Source organism: Oncorhynchus clarkii, chromosome 14, assembly GCF_045791955.1.
Source record: "Oncorhynchus clarkii lewisi isolate Uvic-CL-2024 chromosome 14, UVic_Ocla_1.0, whole genome shotgun sequence".
NCBI classification, from domain to species: Eukaryota; Metazoa; Chordata; class Actinopteri; order Salmoniformes; family Salmonidae; genus Oncorhynchus; species Oncorhynchus clarkii.
The window spans coordinates 39,629,039-39,649,593 of NC_092160.1; the positions used below are offsets into that span (position 1 = coordinate 39,629,039).

Below are 20,555 nucleotides of genomic sequence, written 5' to 3' on the forward strand. Positions count from 1 at the left end.
ACACAACACAACTCTGATGATTATGATAGATACAACACAACTCTGATGATTATGATAGACACAACACAACTCTGATGATTATGATAGACACAACACAACTCTGATGATCATGATAGATACAACACAACTCTGATGATTATGATAGATACAACACAACTCTGATGATTATGATAGACACAACACAACTATGATGATTATGATAGATACAACACAACTCTGATGATTATGATAGATACAACACAACACAACTCTGATGATGATGATAGATACAACACAACTCTGATGATTATGATAGACACAACACAACTCTGATGATCATGATAGATACAACACAACTCTGATGATTATGATAGATACAACACAACTCTGATGATTATGATAGACACAACGCAACTCTGATGATTATGATAGACACAACACAACTCTGATGATCATGATAGATACAACACAACTCTGATGATTATGATAGACACAACACAACTCTGATGATCATGATAGATACAACACAACTCTGATGATTATGATAGATACAACACAACACAACTCTGATGATTATGATAGATACAACACAACACAACTCTGATGATTATGATAGATACAACACAACTCTGATGATCATGATAGATACAACACAACTCTGATGATTATGATAGATACAACACAACTCTGATGATCATGATAGATACAACACAACTCTGATGATTATGATAGACACAACACAACTCTGATGATTATGATAGATACAACACAACTCTGATGATCATGATAGATACAACACAACTCTGATGATTATGATAGATACAACACAACTCTGATGATTATGATAGATACAACACAACTCTGATGATTATGATAGACACAACACAACACAACTCTGATGATTATAATAGACACAACACAACACAACTCTGATGATTATGATAGACACAACACAACTCTGATGATTATGATAGATACAACACAACTCTGATGATTATGATAGATACAACACAACTCTGATGATCATGATAGATACAACACATATCTGATGATTATGATAGACACAACACAACTCTGATGATTATGATAGACACAACACAACTCTGATGATTATGATAGACACAACACAACACAACTCTGATGATTATGATAGACACAACACAACTCTGATGATTATGATAGATACAACACAACTCTGATGATTATGATAGACACAACACAACTCTGTGAATAATGATAGATACAACACAACTCTGATGATTATGATACAACACAACTCTGATGATTATGATAGATACAACACAACACAACTCTGATGATTATAATAGACACAACACAACTCTGATGATTATGATAGACACAACACAACAGAACTCTGATGATTATGATAGACACAACACAACTCTGATGATTATGATAGACACAACACAACTCTGATGATAATGATAGATACAACACAACTCTGATGATTATGATACAACACAACTCTGATGATTATGATAGATACAACACAACTCTGATGATTATAATAGACACAACACAACACAACACAACTCTGATGATTATAATAGATACAACACAACTCTGATGATTATAATAGATACAACACAACACAACTCTGATGATTATGATACAACACAACTCTGATGATTATGATAGACACAACACAACACAACTCTGATGATTATAATAGACACAACACAACTCTGATGATTATGATAGATACAACACAACACTGATGATTATGATAGATACAACACAACACAACTCTGATGATTATAATAGACACAACACAACTCTGATGATTATGATAGATACAACACAACTCTGATGATTATGATAGATAAACACAACTCTGATGATCATGATACAACACAACTCTGATGATCATGATAGACACAACACAACTCTGATGATCATGATAGATACAACACAACTCTGATGATTATGATAGATAGAACACAACTCTGATGATTATGATAGATAGAACACAACACAACTCTGATGATTATGATACAACACAACTCTGATGATCATGATAGACACAACACAACTCTGATGATCATGATAGATACAACACAACTCTGATGATTATGATAGATTGAACACAACTCTGATGATCATGATAGATACAACACAACTCTGATGATTATGATACAACACAACTCTGATGATTATGATAGATACAACACAACTCTGATGATTATGATAGATAGAACACAACACAACTCTGATGATTATGATAGACACAACACAACTCTGATGATTATGATAGACACAACACAACTCTGATGATTATGATAGATACAACACAACTCTGATGATTATGATAGACACAACACAACTCTGATGATTATGATAGATACAACACAACTCTGATGATTATGATACAACACAACTCTGATGATTATGATAGATACAACACAACTCTGATGATTATAATAGACACAACACAACACAACTCTGATGATCATGATAGATACAACACAACTCTGATGATTATGATTGATACAACACAACTCTGATGATCATGATAGATACAACACAACTCTGATGAATATGATAGATACAACACAACTCTGATGATTATGATAGATACAACACAACTCTGATGATTATGATAGACACAACACAACTCTGATGATCATGATAGATACAACACAACTCTGATGATCATGATAGATACAACACAACTCTGATGATTATGATAGATACAACACAACTCTGATGATTATGATAGATACAACACAACTCTGATGATTATGATAGATACAACACAACTCTGATGATTATGATAGATAGAACACAACACAACTCTGATGATTATGATAGATACAACACAACTCTGATGATTATGATAGATAGAACACAACTCTGATGATTATGATAGATACAACACAACTCTGATGATTATGATAGATACAACACAACTCTGATGATTATGATAGATACAACACAACTCTGATGATTATGATAGACACAACACAACTCTGATGATTATGATAGACACAACACAACTCTGATGATTATGATAGATACAACACAACTCTGATGATCATGATAGACACAACACAACTCTGATGATTATGATAGATACAACACAACTCTGATGATTATGATAGATAGAACACAACACAACTCTGATGATTATGACAGATACAACACAACTCTGATGATCATGATAGATACAACACAACTCTGATGATTATGATAGATACAACACAACACAACTCTGATGATTATGATAGATACAACACAACTCTGATGATTATAATAGACACAACACAACTCTGATGATTATGATAGATAGAACACAACTCTGATGATTATGATAGATACAACACAACTCTGATGATTATGATAGATACAACACAACTCTGATGATTATAATAGACACAACACAACTCTGATGATTATGATAGATAGAACACAACTCTGATGATTATGATAGATACAACACAACTCTGATGATTATGATAGATACAACACAACTCTGATGATTATGATAGACACAACACAACTCTGATGATCATGATAGATACAACACAACTCTGATGATTATGATAGATAGAACACAACTCTGATGATTATGATAGATACAACACAACTCTGATGATTATGATAGATACAACACAACACAACACAACTCTGATGATTATGATAGACACAACACAACTCTGATGATTATGATAGATAGAACACAACACAACACAACTCTGATGATTATGATAGACACAACACAACTCTGATGATTATGATAGATAGAACACAACACTGATGATTATGATAGACACAACACAACTCTGATGATTATAATAGACACAACACAACACAACTCTGATGATTATGATACAACACAACTCTGATGATTATGATACAACACAACTCTGATGATTATGATAGATACAACACAACTCTGATGATTATGATAGATACAACACAACTCTGATGATTATGATAGATACAACACAACTCTGATGATTATGATAGATACAACACAACACAACTCTGATGATTATGATAGACACAACACAACTCTGATGATTATGATAGATAGAACACAACACTGATGATTATGATAGACACAACACAACTCTGATGATTATAATAGACACAACACAACACAACTCTGATGATTATGATAGACACAACACAACTCTGATGATTATGATAGATACAACACAACACAACACAACTCTGATGATTATGATACAACACAACACAACTCTGATGATTATGATACAACACAACTCTGATGATTATGATAGACACAACTCTGATGATTATGATAGATACAACACAACTCTGATGATTATGATACAACACAACACAACTCTGATGATTATGATACAACACAACACAACTCTGATGATTATGATACAACACAACTCTGATGATTATGATAGACACAACACAACTCTGATGATTATGATAGACACAACACAACTCTGATGATTATGATAGATACAACACAACTCTGATGATTATGATAGATACAACACAACACAACTCTGATGATTATGATACAAAACAACTCTGATGATTATGATAGATACAACACAACTCTGATGATTATGATAGATACAACACAACTCTGATGATTATGATAGATACAACACAACTCTGATGATTATGATAGATACAACACAACACAACACAACTCTGATGATTATGATAGACACAACACAACTCTGATGATTATGATGATGATAGAACACAACACTCTGATGATCTATGATGAGACACAACACAACTCTGATGATGATGATATGATAGACACAACACAACACAACTCTGATGATTATGATAGACACAACACAACTCTAGAACACAACACTGATGATTATGATAGACACAACACAACTCTGATGATTATAATAGACACAACACAACACAACTCTGATGATTATGATCTCTGATGATTATGATAGATACAACACAACACAACACAACTCTGATGATTATGATACAACACAACACAACTCTGATGATTATGATACAACACAACTCTGATGATTATGATAGACACAACACAACTCTGATGATTATGATAGATACAACACAACACAACTCTGATGATTATGATACAACACAACACAACTCTGATGATTATGATACAACACAACACAACTCTGATGATTATGATACAACACAACTCTGATGATTATGATAGACACAACACAACTCTGATGATTATGATAGACACAACACAACTCTGATGATTATGATAGACACAACACAACTCTGATGATTATGATAGACACAACACAACTCTGATGATTATGATAGACACAACACAACTCTGATGATTATGATAGATACAACACAACTCTGATGATTATGATAGATACAACACAACACAACTCTGATGATCATGATAGATACAACACAACTCTGATGATCATGATAAATACAACACAACTCTGATGATCATGATAGATACAACACAACTCTGATGATTATGATAGATACAACACAACTCTGATGATTATGATAGACACAACACAACTCTGATGATTATGATAGACACAACACAACTCTGATGATTATGATAGATAGAACACAACTCTGATGATTATGATAGATACAACACAACACAACTCTGATGATTATAATAGACACAACACAACACAACTCTGATGATTATGATAGACACAACACAACTCTGATGATTATGATAGATGATGATGATCAATAGACACAACACAACACAACTCTGATGATTATGATAGACACAACACAACTCTGATGATTATAATAGATACAACACAACACAACTCTGATGATTATGATAGACACAACACAACTCTGATGATGATAGATACAACACAACACAATGATGATTATAATAGACACAACACAACACAACTCTGATGATTATGATAGACACAACACAACTCTGATGATTATAATAGATACAACACAACTCTGATGATTATGATAGACACAACACAACTCTGATGATTATGATAGACACAACACAACTCTGATGATTATGATAGATACAACACAACACAACTCTGATGATTATGATAGACACAACACAACTCTGATGATTATGATAGATACAACACAACTCTGATGATTATGATAGACACAACACAACTCTGATGATTATGATAGATACAACACAACTCTGATGATAATGATAGATACAACACAACACAACTCTGATGATTATGATAGACACAACACAACACAACTCTGATGATTATAATAGACACAACACAACTCTGATGATTATAATAGACACAACACAACTCTGATGATTATGATAGACACAACACAACTCTGATGATTATGATAGACACAACACAACTCTGATGATTATAATAGACACAACACAACTCTGATGATTATGATAGATAGAACACAACTCTGATGATTATGATAGATACAACACAACTCTGATGATTATGATAGACACAACACAACTCTGATGATTATGATAGACACAACACAACTCTGATGATTATGATAGACACAACACAACTCTGATGATTATGATAGATACAACACAACTCTGATGATTATGATAGACACAACACAACTCTGATGATTATGATAGACACAACACAACTCTGATGATTATGATAGACACAACACAACTCTGATGATTATGATAGACACAACACAACTCTGATGATTATGATAGACACAACAACTCTGATGATCATGATAGATACAACACAACTCTGATGATTATGATAGACACAACACAACTCTGATGATCATGATAGATACAACACAACTCTGATGATTATGATAGATACAACACAACACAACTCTGATGATTATGATAGATACAACACAACTCTGATGATTATGATAGATACAACACAACACAACACAACTCTGATGATTATGATAGACAACACAACTCTGATGATTATGATAGATAGAACACAACACTGATGATTATGATAGACACAACACAACTCTGATGATTATAATAGACACAACACAACACAACTCTGATGATTATGATAGACACAACACAACTCTGATGATTATGATAGATACAACACAACACAACACAACTCTGATGATTATGATACAACACAACACAACTCTGATGATTATGATACAACACAACTCTGATGATTATGATAGACACAACACAACTCTGATGATTATGATAGATACAACACAACACAACTCTGATGATTATGATACAACACAACACAACTCTGATGATTATGATACAACACAACACAACTCTGATGATTATGATACAACACAACTCTGATGATTATGATAGACACAACACAACTCTGATGATTATGATAGACACAACACAACTCTGATGATTATGATAGACACAACACAACTCTGATGATTATGATAGACACAACACAACTCTGATGATTATGATAGACACAACACAACTCTGATGATTATGATAGATACAACACAACTCTGATGATTATGATAGATACAACACAACACAACTCTGATGATCATGATAAATACAACACAACTCTGATGATCATGATAGATACAACACAACTCTGATGATTATGATAGATACAACACAACTCTGATGATTATGATAGACACAACACAACTCTGATGATTATGATAGACACAACACAACTCTGATGATTATGATAGATAGAACACAACTCTGATGATTATGATAGATACAACACAACACAACTCTGATGATTATAATAGACACAACACAACTCTGATGATTATGATAGACACAACACAACTCTGATGATTATGATAGATACAACACAACACAACTCTGATGATTATAATAGACACAACACAACACAACTCTGATGATTATGATAGACACAACACAACTCTGATGATTATAATAGATACAACACAACTCTGATGATTATGATAGACACAACACAACTCTGATGATTATGATAGACACAACACAACTCTGATGATTATGATAGATACAACACAACACAACTCTGATGATTATGATAGACACAACACAACTCTGATGATTATGATAGATACAACACAACTCTGATGATTATGATAGACACAACACAACTCTGATGATTATGATAGATACAACACAACTCTGATGATAATGATAGATACAACACAACACAACTCTGATGATTATGATAGACACAACACAACTCTGATGATTATAATAGACACAACACAACTCTGATGATTATAATAGACACAACACAACTCTGATGATTATGATAGACACAACACAACTCTGATGATTATGATAGACACAACACAACTCTGATGATTATGATAGACACAACACAACTCTGATGATTATAATAGACACAACACAACTCTGATGATTATGATAGATAGAACACAACTCTGATGATTATGATAGATACAACACAACTCTGATGATTATGATAGACACAACACAACTCTGATGATTATGATAGACACAACACAACTCTGATGATTATGATAGACACAACACAACTCTGATGATTATGATAGATACAACACAACTCTGATGATTATGATAGACACAACACAACTCTGATGATTATGATAGACACAACACAACTCTGATGATTATGATAGACACAACACAACTCTGATGATTATGATAGACACAACACAACTCTGATGATTATGATAGATAGAACACAACTCTGATGATCATGATAGACACAACACAACTCTGATGATTATGATACAACACAACTCTGATGATTATGATAGATACAACACAACTCTGATGATTATGATAGACACAACACAACTCTGATGATAATGATAGATACAACACAACTCTGATGATTATGATACAACACAACTCTGATGATTATGATAGATACAACACAACTCTGATGATTATAATAGACACAACACAACATAACACTGATTATTATGATAGAGAAACACAACTCTAGCTGAATTCTACTAGACATTACCACTGAATAATCAAACTCATTAGGAATCCTGACCTTTTACGTGACCTGTCCAAAGTGTCGTAGGAGGTGGTAGGGCCAGCAATAGAGGATCTGACCTCTGACCTTTCACCCTGACCTCTAACCCTTTACATTGACCTGTCCGAAGCGTTGTAGGGCCAGCAGTAGAGTATCTGACCTCTGACCTTTCACCCTGACCTCTAACTCTTTACATTGACCTGTCCGAACCGTTGTAGGGCCAGCAGTAGCGTATCTGACCTCTGACCTTTCACCCTGACCTCTAACCCTTTACATTGACCTGTCCGAAGCGTCGTAGGGCCAGCAGTAGAGTATCTGACCTCTGACCTTTCACCCTGACCTCTAACCCTTTACCTTGACCTGTCCGAAGTGTCGTAGCAGGTGGTAGGTCCAGCAGTAGAGGATCTGACCTCTAACTCTTTACCTTGACCTGTCCGAAGCGTCGTAGCAGGTGGTAGGGCCAGCAGTAGAGGATCTGACCTCTAACTCTTTACCTTGACCTGTCCGAAGTGTCGTAGCAGGTGGTAGGGCCAGCAGTAGAGGATCTGACCTCTAACTCTTTACCTTGACCTGTCCGAAGCGTCGTAGCAGGTGGTAGGGCCAGCAGTAGAGGATCTGACCTCTAACTCTTTACCTTGACCTGTCCGAAGCGTCGTAGCAGGTGGTAGGGCCAGCAGTAGAGGATCTGACCTCTAACTCTTTACCTTGACCTGTCCGAAGCGTCGTAGCAGGTGGTAGGGCCAGCAGTGGACGGTCACACCAGTCTGGAGGTCCTGGAGCAATATGGCGTCTCGTTCTGGCAAGAGGAGGTAACTTCCTGTCAGCTGACATCTCCTCGACGCCTCATTGGTCTTAACTGTCACCTGGTATTGGGCTGGGAGGAGCAGCAGAAGGCAGAGGGGGAGGAGGAAAGATATTTTAACATAACACTCACAATGATTCGTTAAGGTTCATCATTCATAGAGATTTATGTATCTCAAGTAAGGATTAGTTCCACACAAAACTCTGACATGCTGACTAGTTTTATTTGAATAAAAAGCATATAAATAGATTAAACACGGAAGTCACAAGGATATTCAAATGATTTGCACAACAACTCTTATTTTCTGCAGTCTCCAGCTTGTCAGAGGGAAAGTCAACTGAATGACACTCACCAAAACACTTTGAAATTAAAGACATTTGGATAAGGCAGCGGTTCCCTGCTGCCTGCATAGGGCTGCTGTCAGAGGATGGGGACGTCCCAAATCGCACCCTATTCGGGCCACAGAGCTCTAGTCAAAAGTAGAGCACTATGTAGGGAATAGGGTGCCATAGTAGTGCACTATGTAGGGAATAGGGTGTTAATTGGGAAACATGAGCAGTCTTTTTTGCTGTTTAATACTACAGTGATGATTAAAATCCTTACCCGGAAACCATGGCGGCATTTGCGCAAAACTGAAAGCGCGATCCACCGCATTTAACCATGGAAAGAGGTCTGGGAATATGTCTCAATATAAACAGTGTAGTTATTCCCTCCGCAAGGCAATCAAACAAGCGAAATGCCGGTACAGGTACATGGTGGAGTCGCAATTCAACGGCTCAGACACGAGACACAGGAAATCACGGACTACAAAAAGAAATCTAGCCACGTTACGGAAACCGACATCACGCTTCCAGACAAACTAAACACCTTCTTTTCCCGCTTTGAGGATAATACAGACGGCGTCCCTAGCCATGTCCTCAGAGTATGCACAGACCAGCTGGCTGGTGTGTTTACGGACATATTCAATCACTCCCTATCCCAGTCTGTTGTCCCCACATGCTTCAAGAGGGCCACCATTGTTCCTGTTCCCAAGAAAGCTAAGGTAACTGAGCTAAACGACTACCGCCTCGTAGCACTCACTTCCGTCATCATGAAGTGCTTTGAGAGACTAGTCAAGGACCATATCACCTCCACCCTACCTGACACCCTAGACCCACTCCAATTTGCTTACCGCCCCAATAGGTCCACAGACGATGCAATCTCAACCACACTGCACACTGCCCTAACCCATCTGGACAAGAGGAATACCTATGTGAGAATGCTGTTCATCGACTACAGCTCGGCATTCAACACCATAGTACCCTCCAAGCTCATCATCAAGTTGGAGGCCCTGGGTCTCAACCCTGCCATGTGCAACTGGGTCCTAGACTTCCTGACGGGCCGCCCCCAGGTGGTGAAGGTAGGAAACAACATCTCCACTTCACTGATTCTCAATGGCAACTGCTCCGCCCACAACCGTAAGGCTCTCCAGAGGGTAGTGAGGTCTGCACAACGCATCACTGGGGACAAACTACCTGCCCTCCATGACACTTACACCACCCGATGTCACAGGAAGGCCATAAAGATCATCAAGGACAACAACCACCCGAGCCACTGCCTGTTCACCACGCTGTCATCCAGAAGGCAAGGTCAGTACAGGTGCATCAAAGCTGGGACCGAGAGACTGAAAAACAGCTTCTATCTCAAGGCCATCAGACTGTTAAACAGCCACCACTAACATTGAGTGGCTGCTGCCAACATACTGACTCAACTCCAGCCACTTTAATAATGGGAATTGATGTAAAATATATCACTAGCCACTTTAAACAATGCTACTTAATATAATGTTTACATACCCTACATTACTCATCTCATATGTATATACTGTACTCGATACCATCTACTGCATCTTGCCTATGCCGCTCTGTACCACCACTCATTCATATATTTTTATGTACATATTCTTCATTCCTTTACACTTGTGTGTATAAGGTAGTTGTTTGGGAATTGTTAGATATTACTGCATTGTTAACTTGAAGCACAAGCATTTCGCTACACTCGCATTAACATCTGCTAACCATGTGTATGTGACCAATCAAATTTGATTTGAAAGCTCCCTAGAAAACATTCATTTATTCATCATCCACTTCTTTTTATTTAAGGCCTTTTCGTTCTGCGTTAGTTCTTCTAAAACAGCAGTGTCATCCTTCTCTTTTCCATTGGGCCATACTGTGTCCTGTTTCGAAACACTCAGCGCTTACAGGACAGATGACTGTGATAACAACACGTAGTGGGGCGGGTCTGGAACGCATTGCCAAGATGTACCGTATCTACACATCATGGCCAGAAGTATGTGGACACCCGCATGTCGAACATCTCATTCCAAAATCATGGGCATTAATATGGAGTTGGTCCCCCCCTTTGCTGCTATAACAGCCTCAACTCTTCTGGGAAGGCTTTCCACTAGATGTTGGAACATAGCTGCTATAACAGCCTCCACTCTTCTGGGAAGGCTTTCCACTAGATGTTGGAACATTGCTGCAGGGACTTGCTTCCATTCAGCCACGAGCATTAGTGAGGTCGGTCACTGATGTTGGGGGTGATTAGGCTCACAGTCAACATTCCAATTTGGGCTGTGGTTGTCACCGGTGATCTCCTGGCTTCCACACACAGCCAACAAGCCATTTTAAAAAGTCTAATAAATCCATGTAATATAGTCTACACCTTCACAATAAATCCATGTAATATAGTCTACCTACACCATCACAATAAATCCATGTAATATAGTCTACCTACACCATCACAATAAATTCATGTAATATAGCCTACACCTTCACAATAAATCCATGTAATATAGTCTACACCTTCACAATAAATCCATGTAATATAGTCTACACCTTCACAATAAATCTATGTAATATAGTCTACCTACACCATCACAATAAATCCATGTAATATAGCCTACACCTTCACAATAAATCCATGTAATATAGTCTACACCATCACAATAAATCCATGTAATATAGTCTACCTACACCATCACAATAAATCCATGTAATATAGCCTACCTACACCATCACAATAAATCCATGTAATATAGTCTACCTACACCATCACAATAAATCCATGTAATATAGCCTACACCTTCACAATAAATCCATGTAATATAGTCTACACCTTCACAATAAATCCATGTAATATAGCCTACACCTTCACAATAAATCCATGTAATATAGTCTACACCTTCACAATAAATCCATGTAATATAGCCTACACCTTCACAATAAATCCATTATTTATTTTAGACAGGTCTAAAGAAACATGACATGAAGAAAATGTAGTCTATTTCAGAATAGCATACGGAGTTGTCCTTTAGGCCCTGACCTGGCTGTGCCAAATGGCTGTGGGCTACAATAGTTCATTTAGCAGACAAGATCTGCTTAGAATTCCGTGGCATTATTTTATAGTATGAAGAATACAATTGAACAAAGCTGAATTTAAAATAAATATTTTCTTCACGATTCCAGGTAGTGCGCACATGCGGCTGTTCTGTGTGGTTTGGTTAACAAAGAAACGGGATCTCATATATAGATTTTAGAGTCATTAATGTAACTTTAGTTCTACATTTTTTTATTTTTAATACATACGGCTGCAGGATGAGACTAATGATGATTTTTTTTTTAAGTAGCTTAAGTCATGACCTCTGCTTTGTGTTCTGCGCGGGCTGTACACACTCCAATAGTCTCTCATTCACAATTTGACAAGCACTTGATAATGCCTCGAATTTCACCTTTAAAAAAAATCACTTCCTTTCCCGGACGGAGTGATGCACTGTGCCCTTTTCCCGGAGTGTGCTGCGAAGCGTCTCTCACTCGCATGGCTCTTCGTCACGTGATCGGGTCTTTCTCAACCGCTACAAGTTAACACAGACACATCCGGGATGCAACTGCGTGTGCCCTTATCCAATTCCTCATATTTAAGATATTAGAACTGTCCACGTTTACTTTTCTTCAGTCAACAAGATAAGTAGGCCTAATGAATAGCAAAAGCACTAGTCTATGTCAATCTACTATCCCCTATAGTACAAAAGTCAACCTATTCTATTCCTTTTAGACGCAATGAGGCTGACGCAACAGATCAGAACTTTTAGCTTAAAATGTTGATAAACTATTAGACTTTCTTCACATGAGTGCAGCGATGTGCACACAGCAGTAGGCTATAAACGTCAATGTTCCATTAGCGAGAGAACGCCATTATCACCAGCGACCTCTAAAGGGGTTATGTAAACACCATTATCAACAGTGACCACAAATGCAATTATACATGTAATGCTTTTATTTTAAAAGGTGCATTTTTATGGTGAAAATTATCTTCCCAAAACTCGAAACGTGCAGCGTGCTTATATATGCCAGTTCGGCTTCTGCACCCTTTGTAAAGCAGATTAATGTGCTTAATTTTAATTGGTTATTTGGCCACTGAAAGTTGTGATACAAACCTTATTAAAACATACAGGCCTATGGGCTAGGCTACATGAGTTGTGAGACTATGGTTCGAACAAGTGACAAACAAAAGGCATTGTTTCTTATGCTGGGCATCATTCACAAGTGATACGCTAATATTGTCACCCATCAGACTATTCTTGATTTCATCTTGTCTTTACATGTACTAAAATAATATATGTGTGATATTTGTTTCAATTTAGAATGGACCATCATCATGCACATGTATCAAAACAGGGACAGGGGGAAAAATATATGTCATCTATGCACTTTCCTGTGGTTTATTTTCATGCCAGCCAGGTAGGCTATACTCCTGTTGTAAATATAAGCAGTGTGCTTAATATTAGTAAAGTTGAGAAATAAATATAGTAGGCCTAGCCTATAGAAAGCTGATGGGAACCTCCTCTTTTTAATAGAGGCCATCACTCTGTTTTCTACCGCAATTGCATAGCCTATAGAAATGTTGTGCAACATGAGCTCATGGGCTCTCACGAAGTGTTTGATTAGATTTTCCATACATTTGCATTGATGCCGGAGTGATTAGAGGGACGATAGAGTGGTGAGAACCAGGCAGTTAGCAAGTTTAGTAGGCTACTAATGACCAGCAGCCGCATTAGAGCTTGGAGAAGACTAATTACCGAAGACTAAATGATCCGGGGTGTGGCGGTAATACGGTCAGCCCTAGCTCTAATTCATCCCAAAGGTGTTCGATGGGGTTGAGGTCAGGACTCTTTTGCAGCCCAGTCAAGTTCCTTCACACCGATCTCGACAAACCATGCTGTAGTGTTAAGACTTCCCTTCGCTGGAACTAAGGAGCTCGGACCATGAAAAACAGCCCTTGACCATTATTCCTCCTCCACCAAACTTTACAGTTGGCACTATGCATTGGGGCAGTTAGCGTTCTCCTGGCATCCGCCAAACCCAGATTCATCTGTCATGATTCATCACTCCAGAGAAGGCGTTTCCACTGCTCCAGAGTCCAATGACAGACATTGGAAACCAATTTCATGCAGCTCCTGACGAACAGTCCTGTTGTTGCTTCCAGAGGCAGTTTTAAACTCTTAGTTTCAACTGAGGATAGGCGATTTTTACGCGCTTCAACACTCGGCGGTCTCGTTCTGTGAGCTTGTGTGGTCTACCACTTCACGGCTGAGCCGTTGTTGCTCCTAGACGTTTCCACTTCACAATAACAGCACTTACAGTTGACCGGGGGCAGCTCTAACAGGGAAGATATTTGACGAACTGACTTGTTGGAAAGGTTGCATCCTATGAGGGTGCCACGTTGTCACTGAGCTTTTCAGTAGTCAAATCCACATACTGTTGTATAACGTGTATACAGTATATGTGTGTGTGTGCTGGTTGGTGGGTTTGCTGGTGTGTGGGTGTGTTGGTTTGCTGGTGTGTGGGTTTGCTGGTGTGTGGTTGGGTTGGTGTGTTGGTGTGTGGTTGGGTTGGTGTGTTGGTGTGTGGTTGGGTGGGTGTGTTGGTGTGTGGTTGGGTTGGTGTGTTGGTGTGTGGTTGGGTTGGTGTGTGGTTGGGTGGGTGTGTTGGTGTGTGGTTGGGTGGGTGTGTGGTTGGGTGGGTGTGTTGGTGTGTCAGTGTGGTTGGGTGTGTGTGTTGGTGTGTCAGTGTGGTTGGGTGGGTGTGTTGGTGTGGGTGTTAGTGGGTGTGTTGGTGTGTCAGTGTGGTTGGGTGGGTGTGTTGGTGTGTGTGTGTGGTTGGGTAGGTGTGTTGGTGTGGGTGTTAGTGGGTGTGTCAGTTTGGTTGGTTGGGTGGGTGTGGGTTTGTGTGTTGGTGTGGGTGTGTGTGGGTTTGTGTGTGGTTGTTGTGGGTTTGTGTGTGGTTGTTGTGGGTGTGTTGGTGTGCGTGTGGTTGGGTTTGTGTGTTTGTGGGTGTGTTGGTGTGTCAGTGTGGGTTTATGGGTGGGTGTGGGTTTGTGTGGGGCTGGGTGGGTGTGTTGTTGGGTGGGTGTGTGTGGTTGGGTGGGTGTGTTGTTGGGTGGGTGTGTTGGTGTGTGGTTGGGTGGGTGTGTTGGTGGGTGGGTGTGTTGGTGTGTGGTTGGGTGGGTGTGTTGGTGGGTGGGTGTGTTGGTGGGTGGGTGTGTGTGGTTGGGTGGGTGTGTTGTTGGGTGGGTGTGTTGGTGTGTGGTTGGGTGGGTGTGTTGGTGGGTGGGTGTGTTGGTGTGTGGTTGGGTGGGTGTGTTGGTGGGTGGGTGTGTTGGTGTGTTGGTGGGTGGGTGTGTTGGTGGGTGGGTGTGTATTCTATGTACCTGTCTTCCAGGTAGCATACAGCTCATTCTCCTCCATGGGTATCCCCATCCCACTTCCTCTCTCCTTCTCTCTGGTCTCTGTGTGTCCAGGCTCTTTCTGCAGCAGAAGAAAGGGAGGGTGATATGATACTAGAGAATACCACTATTGATGCTAAAACATAATGCTCATATATATGAATGAGAGGCCCAGACACACAGAGTATTGTTCTGATTTCACAGAAGTCTTTGTCAAGTGGCAGAGCATTGTAAACGTTAGATTACATGGAAAGGGGGAGATGACCCTAGATCAGAGATGACTCTAGATCAGAGATGACCCTAGATCAGAGATGACCCTAGATCAGAGATGACCCTAGATCAGAGATGACCCTAGATCAGAGATGACTCTAGATCAGAGATGACCCTAGATCAGAGATGACCCAAGATCAGAGATGACCCTAGATCAGAGATGTCCCTAGATCAGAGATGACCCTAGATCAGCGATTACTTAAGATCAGAGATTACCCTAGATCAGAGATGACTCTGGATCAGAGATGACTCTGGATAAGAGATGACCCTAGATCAGAGATGACCCAAGATCAGATATTACCCTAGATCAGAGAGGACTCTGGATCAGAGATGACCCTAGATCAGAGATGACCCTGGATCAGAGATGACCCTGGATCAGAGATGACCCTAGATCAGAGATGACCCAAGATCAGAGATTACCCTAGATCAGAGATGACTCTGGATCAGAGATGACCCTAGATCAGAGATGACCCTGGATCAGAGATGACCCTGGATCAGAGATGACCCTAGATGTATACAAGCCCAGTTAGTCTCAGTTAGTTTTATGATTGTAAAACAGTTTAAGAAGCGGCTAGGGGGAGGGAGATGGGGTTTGAGAGGAGGCGAGGGGGAGGAGAGACAGGCTAGGGGGAGGAGAGACAGGCTAGGGAGAGGGAGATGGGGTTTGAGAGGCTAGGGGGAGGAGAGACAGGCTAGGGGAGGAGAGACAGGCTGGGGGAGGGAGATGGGGTTTGAGAGGAGGCTAGGGGGAGGAGAGATGGGGTTTGAGAGGAGACTAGGGGGAGGAGAGACAGGCTAGGTGGAGTGAGAGATGGGGTTTGAGAGGTGGCTAGGGGAGGGAGACAGGCTAGGGGGAGGGGTGACAGGCTAGGGGAGGGGAGACAGGCTAGGGGGAGGGAGATGGGGTTCGAGAGGCTAGGGGGAGGGGAGACAGGCTAGGGGGAGGGGAGACAGGCTAGGGGGAGGGAGATGGGGTTCGAGAGGAGGCTAGGGCGAGGGGAGACAGGCTAGGGGAGGGAGACAGGCTAGGGGAGGGAGACAGGCTAGGGGGAGGGGAGACAGGATAGGGGGAGGGGAGACAGGCTAGGGGGAGAGGAGACAGGCTAGGGATAGGGGAGATAGGCTAGGGGGGAGGGGAGACACAGTAGGGGGGAGGGGAGACAGGCTAGGGGGGAGGGGAGACAGGCTAGGGGGGAGGGGAGACAGGCTAGGGGGAGGGGAGACAGGCTAGGGGGGAGGGGAGACAGGCTAGGGGGGAGGGGAGACAGGCTAGGGGGGAGGGGAGACAGGCTAGGGGGGAGGGGAGACAGGCTAGGGGGGAGGGGAGACAGGCTAGGGGGGAGGGGAGACAGGCTAGGGGGAGGGGAGACAGGCTAGGGGGAGGGGAGACAGGCTAGGGGGAGGGGAGACAGGCTAGGGGGAGGGGAGACAGGCTAGGGGGGAGGGGAGACAGGCTAGGGGGAGGGGAGACAGGCTAGGGGGAGGGGAGACAGGCTAGGGGGAGGGGAGACAGGCTAGGGGGAGGGGAGACAGGCTAGGGGGGAGGGGAGACAGGCTAGGGGGGAGGGGAGACAGGCTAGAGGGGAGGGGAGACAGGCTAGGGGGAGGGAGACAGGCTAGGGGGAGGGGAGACAGGCTAGGGGGAGAGGAGACAGGCTAGGGATAGGGGAGATAGGCTAGGGGGGAGGGGAGACAGGCTAGAGGGGAGGGGAGACAGGCTAGGGGGAGGGGAGACAGGCTAGGGGGGAGGGGAGACAGGCTAGGGGGGAGGGGAGACAGGCTAGGGGGAGGGGAGACAGGCTAGGGGGAGGGGAGACAGGCTAGGGGGAGGGGAGACAGGCTAGGGGGAGGGGAGACAGGCTAGGGGGGAGGGGAGACAGGCTAGGGGGAGGGGAGACAGGCTAGGGGGAGGGGAGACAGGCTACGGGGAGGGGAGACAGGCTAGGGGGAGGGGAGACAGGCTAGGGGGAGGGGTGACAGGCTAGGGGGAGGGGAGACAGGCTAGGGGGAGGGGAGACAGGCTAGGGGGAGGGGAGACAGGCTAGAGGGGAGGGGAGACAGGCTAGGGGGGAGGGGAGACAGGCTAGGGGGGAGGGGAGAAAGGCTAGGGGGAGGGGAGACAGGCTAGGGGGAGGGGAGACAGGCTAGGGGGAGGGGAGACAGGCTAGGGGGAGGGGAGACAGGCTAGGGGGAGGGGAGACAGGCTAGGGGGAGGGGAGACAGGCTAGGGGGAGGGGAGACAGGCTAGGGGGAGGGGAGACAGGCTAGGGGGAGGGGAGACAGGCTAGGAGGAGGGGAGACAGGCTAGGGGGAGGGGAGACAGGCTAGGGGAGGGGAGACAGGCTAGGGGAGGGGAGACAAGCTAGGGGGAGGGGAGACAGGCGAGGGGGAGGGGAGACAGGCTAGGGGGAGGGGAGACAGGCTAGGGGGAGGGGAGACAGGCTAGGGGGGAGGGGAGACAGGCTAGGGGGGAGGGGAGACAGGCTAGGGGGAGGGGAGACAGGCTAGGGGGAGGGGAGACAGGCTAGGGGAGACAGGCTAGGGGAGACAGGCTAGGGGGAGGGGAGACAGGCTGGGGGGAGGGAAGACAGGCTAGGGGGAGGGGAGACAGGCTAGGGGGAGGGGAGACAGGCTAGGGGGAGGGGAGACAGGCTAGGGGGAGGGGAGACAGGCTAGGGGGAGGGGAGACAGGCTAGGGGGAGGGGAGACAGGCTAGGGGGACAGAAGACAGGCTAGGGTGAGGGGAGATAGGCTAGGGGGAGGGGAGACAGGGTTTGTGTAAGCAGCAGTAAAGAGAAGGAGAAGTAAGGAGGTGACCAACTGTTACCACCAGGACTACTTCCTCATTGTTGCCAGTGGGTTTGCTTGAAAATGGCTCCCTATTGGCTCCTGGTCAAAATGAGTGAAGTACAAGGAATAAGGTGCCCTATAGGGAATAGGGCGCATTTGCTATAGGCTGAGCTACCAGAGACAAACACTACTAGCCCCTTCTAATGTTGTCTTATGAATACTAGCCCCTTATAGTCCCCTCCTCCCTGTGTACCTGGAAGATTAAAAAAACACATACCTGGAAGGCTAGTTGGCAGAGAGCCCCCACCCAGTCATGGTAGTTCTCTGAGGCCAGGGTGTATCTTCTTTGTGTGGTGTTCAGGTCGAACGCTCTACAGTCTGGAGGCAGGTCAAAGGTCAACAAGTTTATTTTAGGAAAAAAATAGAACTAAAGCGGGCAAATAAATGTAATTAACCAACATTTAAACAGATAAACTGCCTTAATAAATCAGGGTTCAACTGTTTCTCAGATTGCAGAGAGTTTACACTCTCTGAAACACTGAGATTAACAGATTAAGAACCGGTTTCATGGACAGATTAAGGACTGGTTTCATGGACAGATTAAGGACTGGTTTCATAGACAGATTAAGGACTGGTTTCATGGACAGATTAAGGACTGGTTTCATGGACAGATTAAGGACTGGTTTCATAGACAGATTAAGGACTGGTTTCATAGACAGATTAAGGACTGGTTTCATAGACAGATTAAGGACTGGTTTCATAGACAAATTTAGGACTGGTTTCATAGACAGATTAAGGACTGGTTTCATAGACAGATTAAGGACTGGTTTCATAGACAGATTAAGGACTGGTTTCATAGACAGATTAAGGACTGGTTTCATAGATTAAGGACTGGTTTCATGGACAGATTAAGGACTGGTTTCATGGACAGATTAAGGACTGGTTTCATAGACAGATTAAGGACTGGTTTCATAGACAGATTAAGGACTGGTTTCATGGACAGATTAAGGACTGGTTTCATAGACAGATTAAGGACTGGTTTCATA

At 42.1% G+C, this 20,555-nt stretch overlaps 1 protein-coding gene across 1 annotated transcript in view; it reads right to left on the bottom strand.

Annotated features, from left to right (window-relative positions):
• Positions 1–20,555, bottom strand: part of LOC139366101 (docking protein 2-like) — a 30,124-nt gene that overhangs the window by 8,801 nt on the left and 768 nt on the right. The window contains exons 3-5 of the mRNA XM_071103199.1: positions 19,787–19,887; positions 16,435–16,531; positions 9,590–9,759 (exon numbers count right to left, since the gene is read on the bottom strand). Of these exons, the coding sequence (XP_070959300.1) occupies positions 9,590–9,759; positions 16,435–16,531; positions 19,787–19,887 (368 nt within the window). The remainder of the gene's footprint in view (positions 1–9,589; positions 9,760–16,434; positions 16,532–19,786; positions 19,888–20,555) is intronic.